General features: G+C 38.5%; 1 protein-coding gene across 1 annotated transcript in view; it reads right to left on the bottom strand.

Moving 5' to 3' along the window:
- VAV3 (vav guanine nucleotide exchange factor 3) overlaps window positions 1-15655 on the bottom strand; it is a 146391-nt gene that overhangs the window by 38674 nt on the left and 92062 nt on the right. Inside the window, exons 18-19 of the mRNA XM_057364284.1 lie at window positions 13353-13375; window positions 10413-10458 (exon numbers count right to left, since the gene is read on the bottom strand). Coding sequence (XP_057220267.1) covers window positions 10413-10458; window positions 13353-13375 — 69 coding nt within the window. The remainder of the gene's footprint in view (window positions 1-10412; window positions 10459-13352; window positions 13376-15655) is intronic.

Below are 15655 nucleotides of genomic sequence, written 5' to 3'. Positions count from 1 at the left end.
TTCCAACAGGTACCTGCCCTGAGGAGCCAACAACTTGCATTGGGCAGATACTACAGATGAACTATGAAGGTGTGCCCAGACAGTAGATCATGTGCAGCAAAAGGCTCCAAAAAACAGGGACAAATCTGGGAACAMCGAAGTCCATTATCCCACAGAAATAATTATTTTGACCTGTACATTAAACACTGATTTCCACATGCCAGAGATAATTCCACAGCAAGCAGTAAGAGGAAAAATACTTGAAAACAAGCAGCCCACTTTGGAAACTGAATTTAATACTGAGAAATGTTATGAATATTGTACAGAATGTAGGCGTTTTGTTCATGTTGAGAATTCACAGATTGAATAATTTTAAAAACAACATATAATCCATGAAAATAAATACCTATGCCACCTAGAATCTTTCACAGGTATCACATTTAAAAACACACATTGCTGACTTTGTGTGGACATTTTATTCATCAAGAATTGCAAAAATAAAATTCCATTATCTTTCATGCAATTTCTTTAGTGTGGAGTACTGACTAATAGCACCTGCCTCTAAGATGAAAGGCCTTAGTCTCCCTTYCTGTTACTTACAAGAACTAAATTCTCTGGCAAGAGACGCATTTTAAATTATTACATAACGTGAAACGGAAGTGGGTGATGCCTGGCAAAGCAGGCAGGTCCCAGCACATGACAAATAATTTTGCATGCACGCACCCTCTTCATAATGTGACATAATCCTTCAGCTTTTCAAGTTAAACACACTTATGATCTTATTCTTCAAGCAAATTTTCTTCTCTGTTGCATCTAACCTGATTACAGCAGATACCTCTTTTACTTCCTGATSGTTCTTAGCACGCATGCAAAAAAATTTCAGGCCTGATAGACCTCCTCTGCATGCAAGCATCACTGGACAAATGTAGGCAAGAATTATGGCATTATATTAAACAATGAAAAGGCACTTGTTTTGTTAAAACAAACCTGCTCTCAAAAAATATGCCTACTTATTTCTGTATAGGCTACAGCAAATAAACTATTTTCTTTGAGACAAGAGAACAAAACTTGTTTTTATTACAACGTATTTGTGCTATAAAAGTAAAAAATAAGAATGAATAAAAATTTCACTGTTAACAGCACAATGCAGGTAAAATTGTTTACCCCTAAATAGTATATACTTAGGATTTTGCCAATGCTTCAAACATGCAAAGTGTGCAATCTATGAATGAAAATAAATTCTAGAAAATCTAAACTGTATCGTATTTTATGATACCTCCAGCTGTCCCATGAATTTATAGTATCCCTAGCCGCAAACAGGTGTTCAGACTACAAAGGTGTTCAGACTACAATTTAAATATCCACTGAGTATAAAAATACATATAAAAATATGTAAGTTTTTACTGTTTTCTCTCACATTAGCCTTTCTTTTCTAGCATAACTAGTATATCAAAAATTATGTACTAGTCTGATACACTAAGGCTTCTGCATACTCCCTTTTTATCAAAGAAAAACATTTTCAATTTTAAGTACAAATTTTAAAAATAATTTACAAATTTAATTAACTTAATTTTCTACGTCTACATATAAACAAGACCTAAACTGGAAGACTGCTCACATGATGAATAAATAATAAGCTGTAAAAGGGTCTTCTTTTAAAGGYAAAAATGAAATGACACATAAAATCATCCATCACATTATATTTGTTGTAATAACAAGATGTTATTGGTAARTTATCACAGGCAATAAAGATGGGAATCAAGTTCAGTTCCRAGACATCAATACTGCCATAATAATCATGCTCCATCTTAAATATTTTTGCTTCTTTCCCTCCYGGTCAAGTAAACTCTCATATATTCATCTGCAATGAAGGTGCTCCTTCTATTTTCTGTTTCCAATCTGAATGTGGATTATAAACTCCAGCAAAGTGTSAGATTTGTTAAGACATAAACCATACCCAAAAGCAATCAAGCTTGTGGGCTGACATCCCATGTAACTCAGGATGACTTATCTCACTTATCTGCTCACTGCGGCTGCCACCGCTGCCTCCCATGACCAGACTGCCACTGGTTTATCTCACTGAAGTTATTTGGACTATGATTGAGCAATCTACAGATTCAAAAAAAGGCAGTAAGGGAACACCTTAGTGGGACAAAGCTCCACACCTTGTGGCAACAGCCTGTAGTTACATCAAAGAATCACCAGAGATCAAACTGACACCAGCAGAACACCCAGACTTGKTTCTTTCTCCCAAAAGACTACCCTGACAAAGAATACACCTTAGACACTTCCATCCCAGCATCTTTGAGCTTAGTTGATCATTCAAKGTTTCTCAGATKCCTRWGCTTTGCACAGAGCAATACATGATKACAGGATTTAAATCAATACCAMCAGAAATGGACAAATCACAAAACYGGCACACAAKAGMACTCAGAGTTACRAGTCCCTATCATTAAGCCTCATACTCCTTTCCTTTWCAGTCTTTCTTGTCCCCATGATAAAGCAAAAAAGGGGAGGGTGAAAATTATASRGCAACCTATAGGGTCTTCTGCAAGGAAGAAATAAAAGGAAAAAAAGTTGTAGAAGATACACTAGCATCAAATGAATTCCAGCATACTAAATGATCCCTGCCAGCCACAAGTAGACTGCCACTGCCAGGAGTGTGATGCTGTTCTGGAAGGAAAGCTGTGATCCATACATGCAGCTTTTGTTGTATCGCATTTCATGCTATTTATTGCTGTCAAACCCAATTATGGAAAAAGTGTGAGAAGAGTAAACATCACCCTTTATTGTCTGAACTAGAAGACTCTCTCCTCATGCTCTCCCCTCTCCCACACGCYCTATTCCAAACAGGCTGGTTAAAGAATAACCTCTAAGGTTAAGGGACTGAGGCATGTTTTCAAGGTATCAGATAATGAAGTTACTTTTTAATTCCCTGTTAAACACCAAAGCTTAAGAAACGCCAAGTTACCAGAAGTGCAAGACTGCACACGTCTTCTATTCATCTGCAGGTCAGCAAGAGCAGAAATGAGGGTTCAACTCCAAGTGCTTTCACTGAATGCCTCTTCTAGAAAAGTACTTCACCTTTTTTTCCTGGATAAACCCCATCTAAGGGTTAAAACAACTTAATAAACTAGTTCTGTTGAAAATCCATTGGATCAAGTTTTATACTATCCCTACTTGAAAATACTAAGTACCAAATAAATTCAAACATTACACATTGCTGAGCTGTAAATCATGATACGAGAACAACTCAGTACCATAGAAATACGTGGTTATATGTGAAGACAGTGTTTAAAAGTAACTCAGTTGTCATTAGTAGACATCTCAACAGAGATACCTGCCAGTTGCACAAGGCAGATTGGTAAAGCCTATTACAGAGACAGAATTTACAAGTATATGGATAAATATAAAGACTACAAATACTTTTTAAGAACAAGTCAGGGACATTGTTTAGAGTTCTTTAAAGCAGACAATGAAAAAGATTATATAATAATGTGGATTAACAAAGTAATTTTAACAGGACTCACTATGAGTCTCTCTTCCAGCTTACACGATGTAAGAGCCAAAGTTGCCCCCCTACTATTCATTTTCTTGATTCAAAAAAATACAGGCACCAAAGTAATGGGTAGCTTTAGGTTAGGTTAAAAGGGTAGGTTAAAAGCAAACAAAAAGATGTGCTTTATTCACACAGCTAATAATGAAAATGACACGTAAAGGAYATTGTGAAGATTTCAGACTGGTTTAAAAAGTGGTAATGAAAATACATGGAAGGAAAATTAAGAGCTAAGAAATGAAACCACAAGGTACAACTGGAAGCACCAAACACCTTCTCCAAATTCTATCYTTCAGCATCCATTTAATTGGCTACTGTTGGAGGGATCCTGAGCTAGCTTGGCCTGCAGCATAACTCAGACTCATTGTTCTCTTTTCTGGTCATCTCAAAGCGGTGAGCAGATTAAAAACTCTCCTGAAAAGCAGCATCAGGTTCTCAGGCTGTTGCCTCTGGCCTCTGCTACCAAACTTTAAAACCTTCCTCAGGCAAAAAGCAGAGGCAGTTCTGGGAGCTCCTCTTGTGTGAATTTTCAGCAGTCTTTTTTCTCCCATGGGATGGCTGCTTTCAGTTTTACAGTGTTTCCCAAATTCTTTGTGTGAGAATTACTTTGAAGCAGTGATCAAATACTGATTTAGTTAAATGAGTGAGCCACAAAAAAAGAAACCATATGCTTTAGAGTACTGTTAAAATTCAGTTACTTTTGACTATTTTTAATCATTCATTGCCTTATTATCTTTGTTTTGCCTTCTGAGAATTACAGYACCCTGAAGATTAAAATCAGATATGGAAATAGATGGGTAAATGCAATATTCCTCTTGAAGATGAATAAGAGATTTGTAAGTCCCAATAAACTTCACCAAAAYACCAAGCAATTCCCTTCCACTTGCCATGGTGAGTAAAAGCAACTGGGCCATATAGCTGCTGTCTCTTTTTCAAACAGTGCTGTACTAATTTTGTGTGTGTTTAAAACACAGACCAGTGTATTTTTTTGTTTTATGGATCATACTTCTATGCCCATTTTGTCCCCTTCTACTTAATCTTTTCCATTTTTCTGCCTGACAACTTTCTTGTAGCTATCTCAAGTGACATTTTGCTTGAACAGTTGATGCTGAGTGGTTTTATGCAGAAAAAGAGAAAGATAMTGAAGGATTTTTAACCCACCTCATCTTAAAACTTATGTTAATGGATGGCTAAGSATGTATTCAACACCACTATTTCTCTAAGAGAAAAATAAAATGTTAATTGCTTAAGATATAGAGACAGCCTTAAAAATACACCAAGTAAGACAATAGTGTTTAAATTACTCGACTACAAACTAATCTTGCAATCCAACCAGACAAGAGTTTGACAAAATAAATACATTTCACCCTTTGGCATCTGAGTCTTCTGATGTTTAATTAAAAGAAAAGGCTAAAGGCTATGTTCTTCTCCGAAAGTCAGCTCACTGCTKAGATGCCAAGGGGACAGGCACCTTTCAAATACCTCTCCCCAACAGTAATGTAAAAACAATTTCAATTTAAAATAAAACAACCAAAATAAATCATTAAACTGCATTTTAAATGCTTCATTGGAAGACAAAACTTTGCTTCGCCTTCCAGAAACGCATTAGTGGAAAATTTCTTGGTGCAAAACACTAGACATGTCTTTTCTTGTAACACAACAAAGATGAATTCATTATTTTGTGAAGCACTGTAGGGGGGAAAAACAGGCAAATATTTTGAATGTATACATATTTTTAATAAATATGTGARGTTAATTAATTTGATCTCACAAATCAGGTCACACAATTCAGTATATCTCTAAGTTCACTGTTGTTGAGGCCCATCTGAGAGAAGCCGTCCCATGACAAAGGATCACAAAAACATTCACTGACTTGTCTCAAACACCAACACCATGCCAGCCACTTGATGTAAAACATGTTCAAACATGTCTATCAACAGCAAGAGATATCAGACTAGAGCTGCAATCAAAGCCCTGTGGAGGGCAGGAATTCCTTTACCAAACCAAAAAGATGCTATTTGGTCTCACCAATCTTGATGAAGACAATCCTAATAAGGGGATACTATCAATGATGTCAGTCAACTCCTCATTTAAAACTTGGGGGGCTTGTTTAATGTTTGTTTTTTCTTTTGTAAACCTTTTTCTGTCTTGGGCTCAAAACCAAGACAAAATCTTGTTCTCAACACTGATACTGACAGCCAGTCAATAGTGGGCCACTGAAACCACAGCCAGAATCCCCAGTAGCTGCTGCCACCGTTGAAGTAGAGAAATAAATTCCTGAAAGCCRTTTTTCAGTACTGGGCTTCACACTGCAGAAGGTTATCTTCTCTCATCCATGAAATTGGCTATTCTCTGCACTGGSCTCAATGAGAATGGCAACAATTAGGACTACTATGGACATGCCTGGWTAGCTCAATAAAACAAGAAAATGAGCGACACGCTTCAAGTTCTTAGTTAAAGAGTAGCTTTATCTAAAACAACTGCATACAGTGGCAAAGAATTATCTGCTGGTTGGGATATCCCAGCATTTGAGCTTGAGTCAGCTTTTGCTTTTGGCTGGGCATACGGCTGGAGTGGCACTGCAATGGAAATCAGAGTCAGGCTTGCACATCATAGAGCACACTGTTGTCAGAATTTGTTGAAATATCTCACAGACTAGTATGCTTCATTCTTAACTGACAARAAAATTTAAACAGCCAATATGACACTATCCCCTAATTTCTACTCTGAAGACAAAATGCAAACATTACCACACTACACAAACACCAGAATATTGTTTCACTGCTTAGCAATCACACACATACAATGACACAACCTAATTAAAAGATTCCAAAATCCAATTTCAACAAAACATGTAGCACGAAGTAGCTTATTTCCCACTATAACTAAAAAATTAACCTATCTCCAGTATTGTACTTCTCCCTACACATATTGTTGTTGTTGTTTGCTTAACACATATACTTCAGGCCATAAACTCAGTGACTCTCTTCAGACCCTGGAGGGCTTTTTATGATCTGTGTAAAACCAATATCAGAATATTGACAAAGCAAGTAAGGATCAGACACTAACCAGAGATACAAATACCTMTTTTTWAAAATTATTATTTGAGCTTTTGAATTCCTGGGCTGAAAAATACATTCACCCAAGCTATTTCACTGTATACATTACTTGCTAGTAATGTGTCCCTCCACCCCARAAAAGGCAGACAGTATGTTATTTTATATGAAGGGAAGAGACACATTGGTTCTGGCTCTCAGTTCAGAACTGAGGTTTTCTAATCTTCCATCTTTGCTTATAAAAAAATCAGCAATTTAAGAAGTCAGAACATGCTCAGCAACGATCTTTCACAGATGAGATTTTGAGTTTAATCTACAATGAATCTTGACTATAAGGCTTCTAGTGTTCTATTTTTACCAAGTTTATCCTTCTGATATGAAATATACTTTCACACTTCTAGAGTTTAAAATTCCAATGTTTATATTAGCAGAAGTGTTTAGGGTAAAACCAGTTTCAAAAACACTAAGCTGTGAACCCACCACATTTAGGCTCTTTATACTGTAAAAAAAATAAGACAGCAAATGCGCACTGTACTATTTCAATAACTGAGAAAGACAATTAATTTTTACCCATATTAAAACATACAAAATTATTTTCATTAAAAACATTGGTCAGACTGCATCATCCTTCTCAAGAATTCATGCTTATGAATATATATATGCATGGTTCATTTGCCATTTAAGTCAATAGTGAAAATCCCATGCTTAAACATACACCCTACACAAGAATAAAATGTCATATAATTATAATTTCACATGCCCATTCTATGCAAAAATTGACTAATCTGATGACTTCTCAAATGTATTTAAGCAGAATCATGTTGTTCTACAGTCAYATGCAAGCTGTAGACTAAATTTTCCCTGGATTTATAGCTGTAGGTGTATTCACGGGTACATTTCATCAATGGCTTTTATTCTCTCCTGCTTAATCCAAAGAAAGTTTAATTAAAACCAGTTCCACTAAAACTTAGTAGATGAAGCAATTCAGGAGGCTCTCTGCAACTGGACTGCAGGCTGAAGGCCTAGTGCACAGCATAAAGTCATATTTTTAATTAGTTCCAGTTTTTTCTTCAYTTGTACAGTTTCTGCACATATTTCTTTTGGTACAGATTTTTCTCATGACTGCTTTCATTTCATGAGAATTTCTCTGCCTCATCCAATAATCTTTTTTCTTTCTAYCCTTCTTTCTTCTTCAGCACAAAGCAAATCTCGAGAAACAAACTGTGACTGTCAAAACTTTTAGCCCAACTTCAAAGAAAAACAAATGAAAAAGCCATAAACCAACTWATTGTTTTCAGGGTACTTCAGCTAGATAGGCTCCTTCATCAATGAGCTTTACCACGAGACAAGTTACTTTAATTCAGTATCCTCACATTGTTYTGTTTAGACCATCCTTTGACTTGCACTACCTCTCATCAAATTTAAATRGTATTTCATTCTGGGCTAAGCTGTGTCAGCAAAGGCTGAATTTGACTCTAACAAGTAYAAAAAGAGAAGCACAGTGCATCAACTTGACCATGCTATTCATTATTCTTTACTAAAATAGTGAAAGACACGCAGAACAGGACATAGCCTTGACAAGTTGCAATCCAAAATATTTGTGTTTGCTGCTGATAYCAAACTCCATCAATATTTAGTCACTACAGGTGCTGGTTACTGCTTCACAKCAAGTGTCTGCTTTGTAACTCAGCACCCGTGCTTCAGCACCATCACAGGCACCACTGGTAGCAGCAGCAGCACACCAAACCTGAAGACAAAGCAGTCACGGCAGTCAACCTTTTGACCACCTCTTTCAGCAAAATAGAGCCTCCCGGTGCTCAGACTCCTCAGAAGTTTACATGCCAGTGTTCTTGAAAAGCTCTGAGGACCAGTGCAATGATGCATTCCTGACACACCTGATCCCCTACAAGTGCTGCCCTCTGGATAGCATCTGTGTCCCAAGGCAATGTGCAATGTGATGAACAGTAGCACTTAGAGGAGGACACAGAATGCCTGTCCAGACAAAATGCAAAACAAAAAGCTCATTTCATTTGAAAACTGACCGTATACGTCACATTGCCATGTAATATATTTCTCATACACCCTTAAAATGTGAGAAGCAATTCTGTGAGAAGTCTTCTGCAACAATGTTTCTAATAAAGGGACCTAAAGTTCATGCAGATGTTCTGCATTTCTACTGGCTTTCAAAAACATTATGAGGACCAAGAACTTCAGTCTAAACCAAGATTATGCCAACAACTCAAAGAACTGTTCTAGGTAGGTAAATGGACAAGGTGGGGTGCAAGGAGAACTGTATTGTAGGCATTGGTTACATACAGCTTTCRAACATCTACTTCATTCAATTACTTTTGKTGATTTCAGTGGTACTTAGTCCTCAATAAAAACTACTTTTGAAGTATCCTTGTACATGAAGATCCTGCAAATACTTCTAYCAGACTTCAACAGAAGTAAAATCATGCATATACTCAAAAGGTTCTCAAAGCTAAATTACTTGACCTTCTGTGACCATATATGAGATAGCTCTGTTTAAAGGTACTGAACCTGTAAGGRCTCTTCTGCAAGAACCCAACTACACTACACTACAGTATGTACCAGTGAATGGGAAGAACTCAGTCTTGATAGCAAACACGTGTAAGAAATACTCTTATCATTTTCTGTGGGATTTAATTCCCATTATTGATGTTTTCTCCTCTGACTGTACTAATTTCCAGAGTTACAGGGTGCTCATTCTTTTCTTTTATGACTGCAGTCGTCATGGCATACAGAACAATTTCTAGAACCATGAAGCAGGTTTATTTTGCTAGGGGGAACAAAGCGACGATACGTGTTCCAAAACATGTCAAAGGTACGTGAGTAAGAAAGGTGTGGTCTGCTTCAGCTAGTTACAACATTTAGACTTTCCAAGCCAAGGCAGCTGCAACGCTAGTGGCACAACCAGCATTCCTGCTTTTTGAAAAGTGCTTCGCTCTGCCAGGCTGTAATGTGGTGTACAGAATTGCCATCCTGTTTAATGTTTAACTCCTCTCAGATGTCCACATGTAGAAATATTTAATAATCCACAGCTTACTTTTATTCTAAATAATATCTGCATAACAAATCTCCAGTAATTAAACTACACAAGAAACATAAAGGACAGAAATGTAATTACTGTAACAAATGACACTAAAAATATCACACAGTTACACTGAAAAACATTGAATATTTTATACAGACACATAATGGGTCTCCAGAGGAAATGTTCACCCACTTGAGTATACAACCTATAAGCAAGCATTTAATTTTCTTAAGGGCTGCTGCTGCCATGATTCCACAAAAGTATCTACCATAAACTAACAGGAAAAATGAGATCACTTTGAAATTCAATATAAAACTGCAATTGGTTTATGCCTTTCAGAAAAGCAACTCATACAGTTAAGCACTGACAACCACTACAGTTAAGAGCTGAGAATACCTACAACTTGAAGAATTAAAACCTGAGCTTTATAAGCAATGGTATGCTATTCATCCCTTAGTTATTTCTGTTAAAACTACAGAGTACAGTAGGGTGGGTCATGTTAACTGAAAGCCCAGAGGCATTCTGTTGTTCAAATAAAACCAAAGCCCTACTTAAAGAAAAACCAAGGGAAAAATATTAGAGTTCCACCAATTGACCTTATCTTTGAAATCACAAACACCAACAGCCTTAGACCTTCATTACTTCAGCAATCAAGTTCTCAGCATTGCRTGCATGGCAATAATATTCATAATGCAACTTAAAGCAAGTTACAGCTTTCTCACTCTTTTGATTTAATGTTTAAGTATTAAAAAGTCATGAAACAAACCTGGGTCCACATGTCTAGAGCTTCTTCTAATTCCATTTGTTCGTTTCTGCAGAGCAAAAGTAAGAATCAAGGATATGAATAAACATGTTTTTATGAAGGCTCATTGCAATCCTTTCATTCCCACAATCTACTAGGCAAAGCTGGTTTTCTTAAGTTATTTCCCCCAACCACCAACACAATTATCTTTATCTTGTAGAAAGATCACACTTTGAAAAATATTCTTAGTAATGTAGACTTTTTCTCATACATCTCATTTTTTCTGACACTAGGCTGAAAGAGTCTCAATCCATAGAAAATTGGTTCATACATCATTTTTTGATATCAAGAACAAATATATTTTTTAATTATTTATGAAGAGGATAGGGGAAAAGCGTGCAGTGTGGCATTAGCTGCCCCAGATAATGTCCACCAGCATGAAGTTGAAGCCACTCACATTGCTTTAACATGGTAGAAATTTTCACTAMTTCCACTTTATACTGAAGTTAGCTACAATTCCAATATGGAATGCTTAATTTTCTTGTTCTTTGGGCAAATACTTAAATACATTTTTTAACTTGTCTCTCTCTCTCTCTAAAACTGGAGGAACCAGAGTTGTGTGAAATCAGCAACTGTCTGACAAGACTCAGATTATTTCAATTTCTTTTCTATATTTTATACACTAGAACATTTAATATGGATCCCTGGAAACTTCAACGTGAAATAATGCATATCTGTGAACCACTCATCTGCTTTTGCAAACTTGTTTTATCTGGTAACTTGCATGACGGTTCATGCATTTATTTATTTTTTAATCAAACCAARCAGAGAAAAGCATGTTGCATAACAAAGGGAACAATTAGGTTGCTGTGATTTACTCGCCGTTGATAAAAGCTGATGCAGGACACACACCAAAGCAAGCCAGAAAGCAGTAACCTGAGGCATAACCAAATTACCAAGCCCTGTAGCAATCAAGCAAAATGAAAAGCTTAGTTTGAAAACAGCTTTCAAACTCTTGAGTCCTTGGCCATATTCTCTCYGAAGTTTTGCCTCATCTGTAGTGGACAGAATAAAAATTTAAAGCTGCTGCCACAATGAAGATAATAGTACTGGATTAAAGCAAAATGCTCAGTTATATCCTGTATTGTTTTTTAGAGATGGAAGCCGTGTCACTGGTACAGATTGATGCAGATTGGTGAGYAACCACAGATTTGCACAAGAGAGGCAAAGGGGCAGGATTCAGAAAGAAAGTACAAAGGAAGTTAAAGAAATAGAAATAAAATTTAAAAAAAAGAGATACTGTACCAACCTAAATCACATACACCCAACGACTGGCAGGAACACAGTTTTAAGGAAATAGYTCTTGAGCTGTATGAAAGCATGCTCAATACCCTTAAACGTATTACAGTACTGGTATAATCATTACATTACTGGTAAGAAACSTAAACTCATGTTTTCCAAAATGACAGCTCCTTATCCATTCTCAAGTTTTCTTCCGCACAGAGAGAATTAAAACAGGCACTTAAAGAAGACTCTTGGTAAAAACAAATGTAATCCTGGTGTTTTCAATCAACTCAATAGGTAATAGCAGTATGTTTATTACAGTTTTACAAAGTCTGGCAGCCTTGTCCACAAAGCACAGTAGACAATCTTTGCAGTAGTCTGCAGCTATCTGGCCACATCTGCCAGCTGCAGGACTGCAWAGGCACCAGGCAAATGGACCACGCTGTGATTCCCATAGTTTAGAGCGCCCTTACTTGGCACATCTATCAAGGCAGAGGCACAAAAGGCTAACAGCACCCGACCAGAGGCACAGCTGAGCATGCAGCGAGGAGAGCAGGCAGGGGCTGAGCACAGGCACAAGCAGGAGCTGGGCAAATGCAACACACCCCTCTCCTCTGCTGGAGCTCCTCACTCACCACACAATTCCCCTGCAGGTCCCCAGGAGCCAGAGCTCGCCTGGAGCCCACATCCCAGGAGCTCAGCAGAGAGTGCAGGGCTGCCTTCACCCAGCCCCAGTGCCATCTGGGSTTACAGYGACACCCAAACAGTTCAAATATCCRAGAGCACAGACATGGTCAGCCCTGCACAYGACCACCTGCAGCAGCCATGTCAGCAGTAACATCCTCCCATTACCCATAGCAGCAACAGCATAAAAACAGCCATGCCTATGGAGAGCAGTGACATGGATACTCACATGCTGCTCCTAACTGGCACGTCATTTAAGCAATTAAATTAACACATGCTTACGATCTAAAATAGATGCTAGAAACTATTACGATTTAGGTCTGAGGTGCTGCCTCTCTTTTGTCAAAAGGGGCAGACAAAACCCAGCTGCTATGCCCATCTGTGCAACAGTGGAGAGGCACAAGAAGGCTGGCCAGCAAACAACCCTGGGTGGCTTGTAGCCTTCTTGGGCTGGCAGCAAGTTACACTATGWGCATCTCAGCAGTTCCTCTGTTCAGGTCCCATTCTAACATCCTCTCCAGATTACAAAAACTTGATATCGCAGGATACCTCTGCAATTATAGTCTTTTCACATGGAAAGCAAAACACTGCCCTGCCAATCCTTCATCATCCACAGCTCTCTGGCACAGCAGAAAAAAAAAGAATAAAACTTTTAACTCTACACCCAGATTTCATCTAGGAATAGTAAGGATTTAACCACCAGCTATGAAGCAATGTATGTTTTCTTACCTGTAGCGTTAAAAAGCATCTCCACCCTTTCCAGGGCTCTCGGCACTGTCATATGTTTGCAAGTTTAACTCACATTTTGAGCAAAAGACATTCCTATTTAATCACAAATACCTTGTTGCTTAGACAACTTCTACAGTGCACTAAGTAAATCTGTTTGGAAATCCAGATGAAAAACATACTTCTCCATCAGCATATGCACAAAGTAATATGCAAATSTTATGTCACCAACAAAACAAACAGGACATGCAACAGAAAAAGAGTCCTTACCTCGTGTTTCACGTTTCCGTGTTCTGAAACATAAGTAAAAATTGGCATTATTGGTGATTGCTCTGTAAAAGGTGTACAATTTGCAATCTCAGGCCGCGYTGTGCGGTGTTCCAGAACAGCCCGCTCCCTCCCTTGGCACCTGCCGCGTTCAGCMGCGCAGAGCGGGGCCGCCCAGGGCCGGGGCGCGGCGGGCTCACWGCACAGCCCCGCTCCCTGCACCAGTGCCGGCGCTCATTGGCCCCGCCGCGCTGCGCCCATGGCCCGGGCTGCTGCGGCCGCGGGGCACCTGCACGGCAGGCCGGGACAGCGCCCCTGACAAACCCTGACAACGCTGCAGAAATGCTTCACAAACACTGCCGTGCTGGGAACGCAAAGTTACAGTTCGTTTCAAGTGAGTTCACACCTTTTCCCGTCTCTTGTCTTTTCACAGTATGACAAGGTGGATCAAGGTAAAATGTGTACCCTTAGCTTCAAGGTGTTCTCTATTTCATGTCTAAGTTCAATTCAGCATTGTGTAAGTATATCAAAGACTGAAATCACTGCTGGTTTATTTGCCTTTACTATAAATTTTATGGTACTGCTTGGAAATTAGGGAAAACCTGTTGGAGATCAGAACTGCATAAAGCCAGTAAAACTTTAGCGCACACACATCACAAAAGGCACAAAAGAAGGGAACGTTTTTACATGTCCACTGAATGTCTCATCTGATAGCAGGTACTTGGCTATACTCCAGCTTTTGGGTCGGTGCCTTATCAAAGCACACGCAGCTGTTTTTACCCGTGTGTGCTCTGTCGCACAACACACGGTGCTGAGGCACAGCACAAGCTGCTCGTGGCCTGCTCTCTGCGTTCTTCAGCGCATCTGAAAACTTTTACTACAATATCTTCTAAACAAGAAGGCATATCCCCAGTAAAACAATAAACTCCAACTGCAAGTCCCTGTAGTTGCACTAAATCAGGTTGCATTAAACGTGCGGTGTGGGAAAGCAAAGCCGAGTCTCGCAGCACTCCGCACGCACCGCTGAGGCGTGCCCGGGCCAGGCCCCTTCAGCGCTGGCACCGCTCCGCTCACGTAGACCTTGGCTCCCTGCGCCAAAAACACCTCATCCTGCCCGACGGAGAGCACTGCTGCCATTAGAACCTTTCCACAAGCAGTGCTTTGCATTTGTACAGTGAGCAAAGAAAAGAAAATAAACCTGCCCGCCCAAAGGAGGAGATGCGGGTAGTCTATAGACGTTTTCTAAGCAGCCTGAGGGAATTAGTTGCTCAAGTGCTGCTGAAATTCAATATAATTTTGGTATTTCACAATTTGAGAATTCTTTGCCAAAATCTGAATAAAATCACCTTTTTTGAATGTTTGATCTCAGCATTATGAATTAATTCAAACGAAGGGAAGTCACATAGCTACACTTGCAAAGGAGACCAAAACTTCATATCCAGGGCTAGGGGGGTTTCTTTTCTATATTCTAAAGACCTATATTTATTTCAGCAGATAATTTATCAGAAAGTTGAAATATTCTATCCTCCAATGGGAATGAATTCATCTGATTTTTAGACACTGCTGTTGAATATTATTTTTACCTCCAGGAAACATCCCAAATATAACTAGATAAAAGCATTCCAACTGTTGATCAGAGCATCCCAAAGCTTTTCATAATAAATAATTAGGAAACTCAGTAATTTCAGTAACTGAATAACTGAATTCAAGAAATCACTACATCAGAAGATAAAAAAAAAAAACTCCTGATCATTCATGTAAAAGAAATTTCATTAAAAGGGAAGTGAGGAATTTGGATTAAAAAGAAACCCAACACTGATGGAACAAAATGTCATTTGTGGCTTCACTATTAACACTTCAGGAATAGAAAAATATCCAGTATCTGAATTTCCACATACATAAGTCTACTCAAAAAATAAGACTTATTTTGTTATTTTATTACAGCTTAAATATTCCTGTATTTCAGAATATTCTGTACTGAAATATTAGTATGATTTCTTCATGAAAGACCTGCTTTCCAAACATGACACAAGTACAAGGAGCAACAAGACTCTCATTTCTATTTTTAGAAAAAAAAGTCATGTCAGAGGATACCAACCAGCAGATACTTCACATGTGACAASCTGAATTAAAGTTCCTGCTCATCACCCATGTGCCAATGAAATGATCAAGTGAGTCCCCAGTTCTGACAGCCACTTAATTAATGCCATAGTTCAGCACAGGTTTGGGGTTTTTTTTTGTTTATTCACTGAGGCCATGTTACCACTGGGTCACATTTTGATAATTATATTTTACTACAGCAAGAG

This window comes from Malurus melanocephalus, unplaced genomic scaffold (assembly GCF_030028575.1).
Source record: "Malurus melanocephalus ecotype Western Australia unplaced genomic scaffold, MMel_1.1 scaffold_37, whole genome shotgun sequence".
Taxonomy (NCBI): Eukaryota; Metazoa; Chordata; class Aves; order Passeriformes; family Maluridae; genus Malurus; species Malurus melanocephalus.
This window is presented reverse-complemented; position numbering and strand designations above follow the sequence as displayed.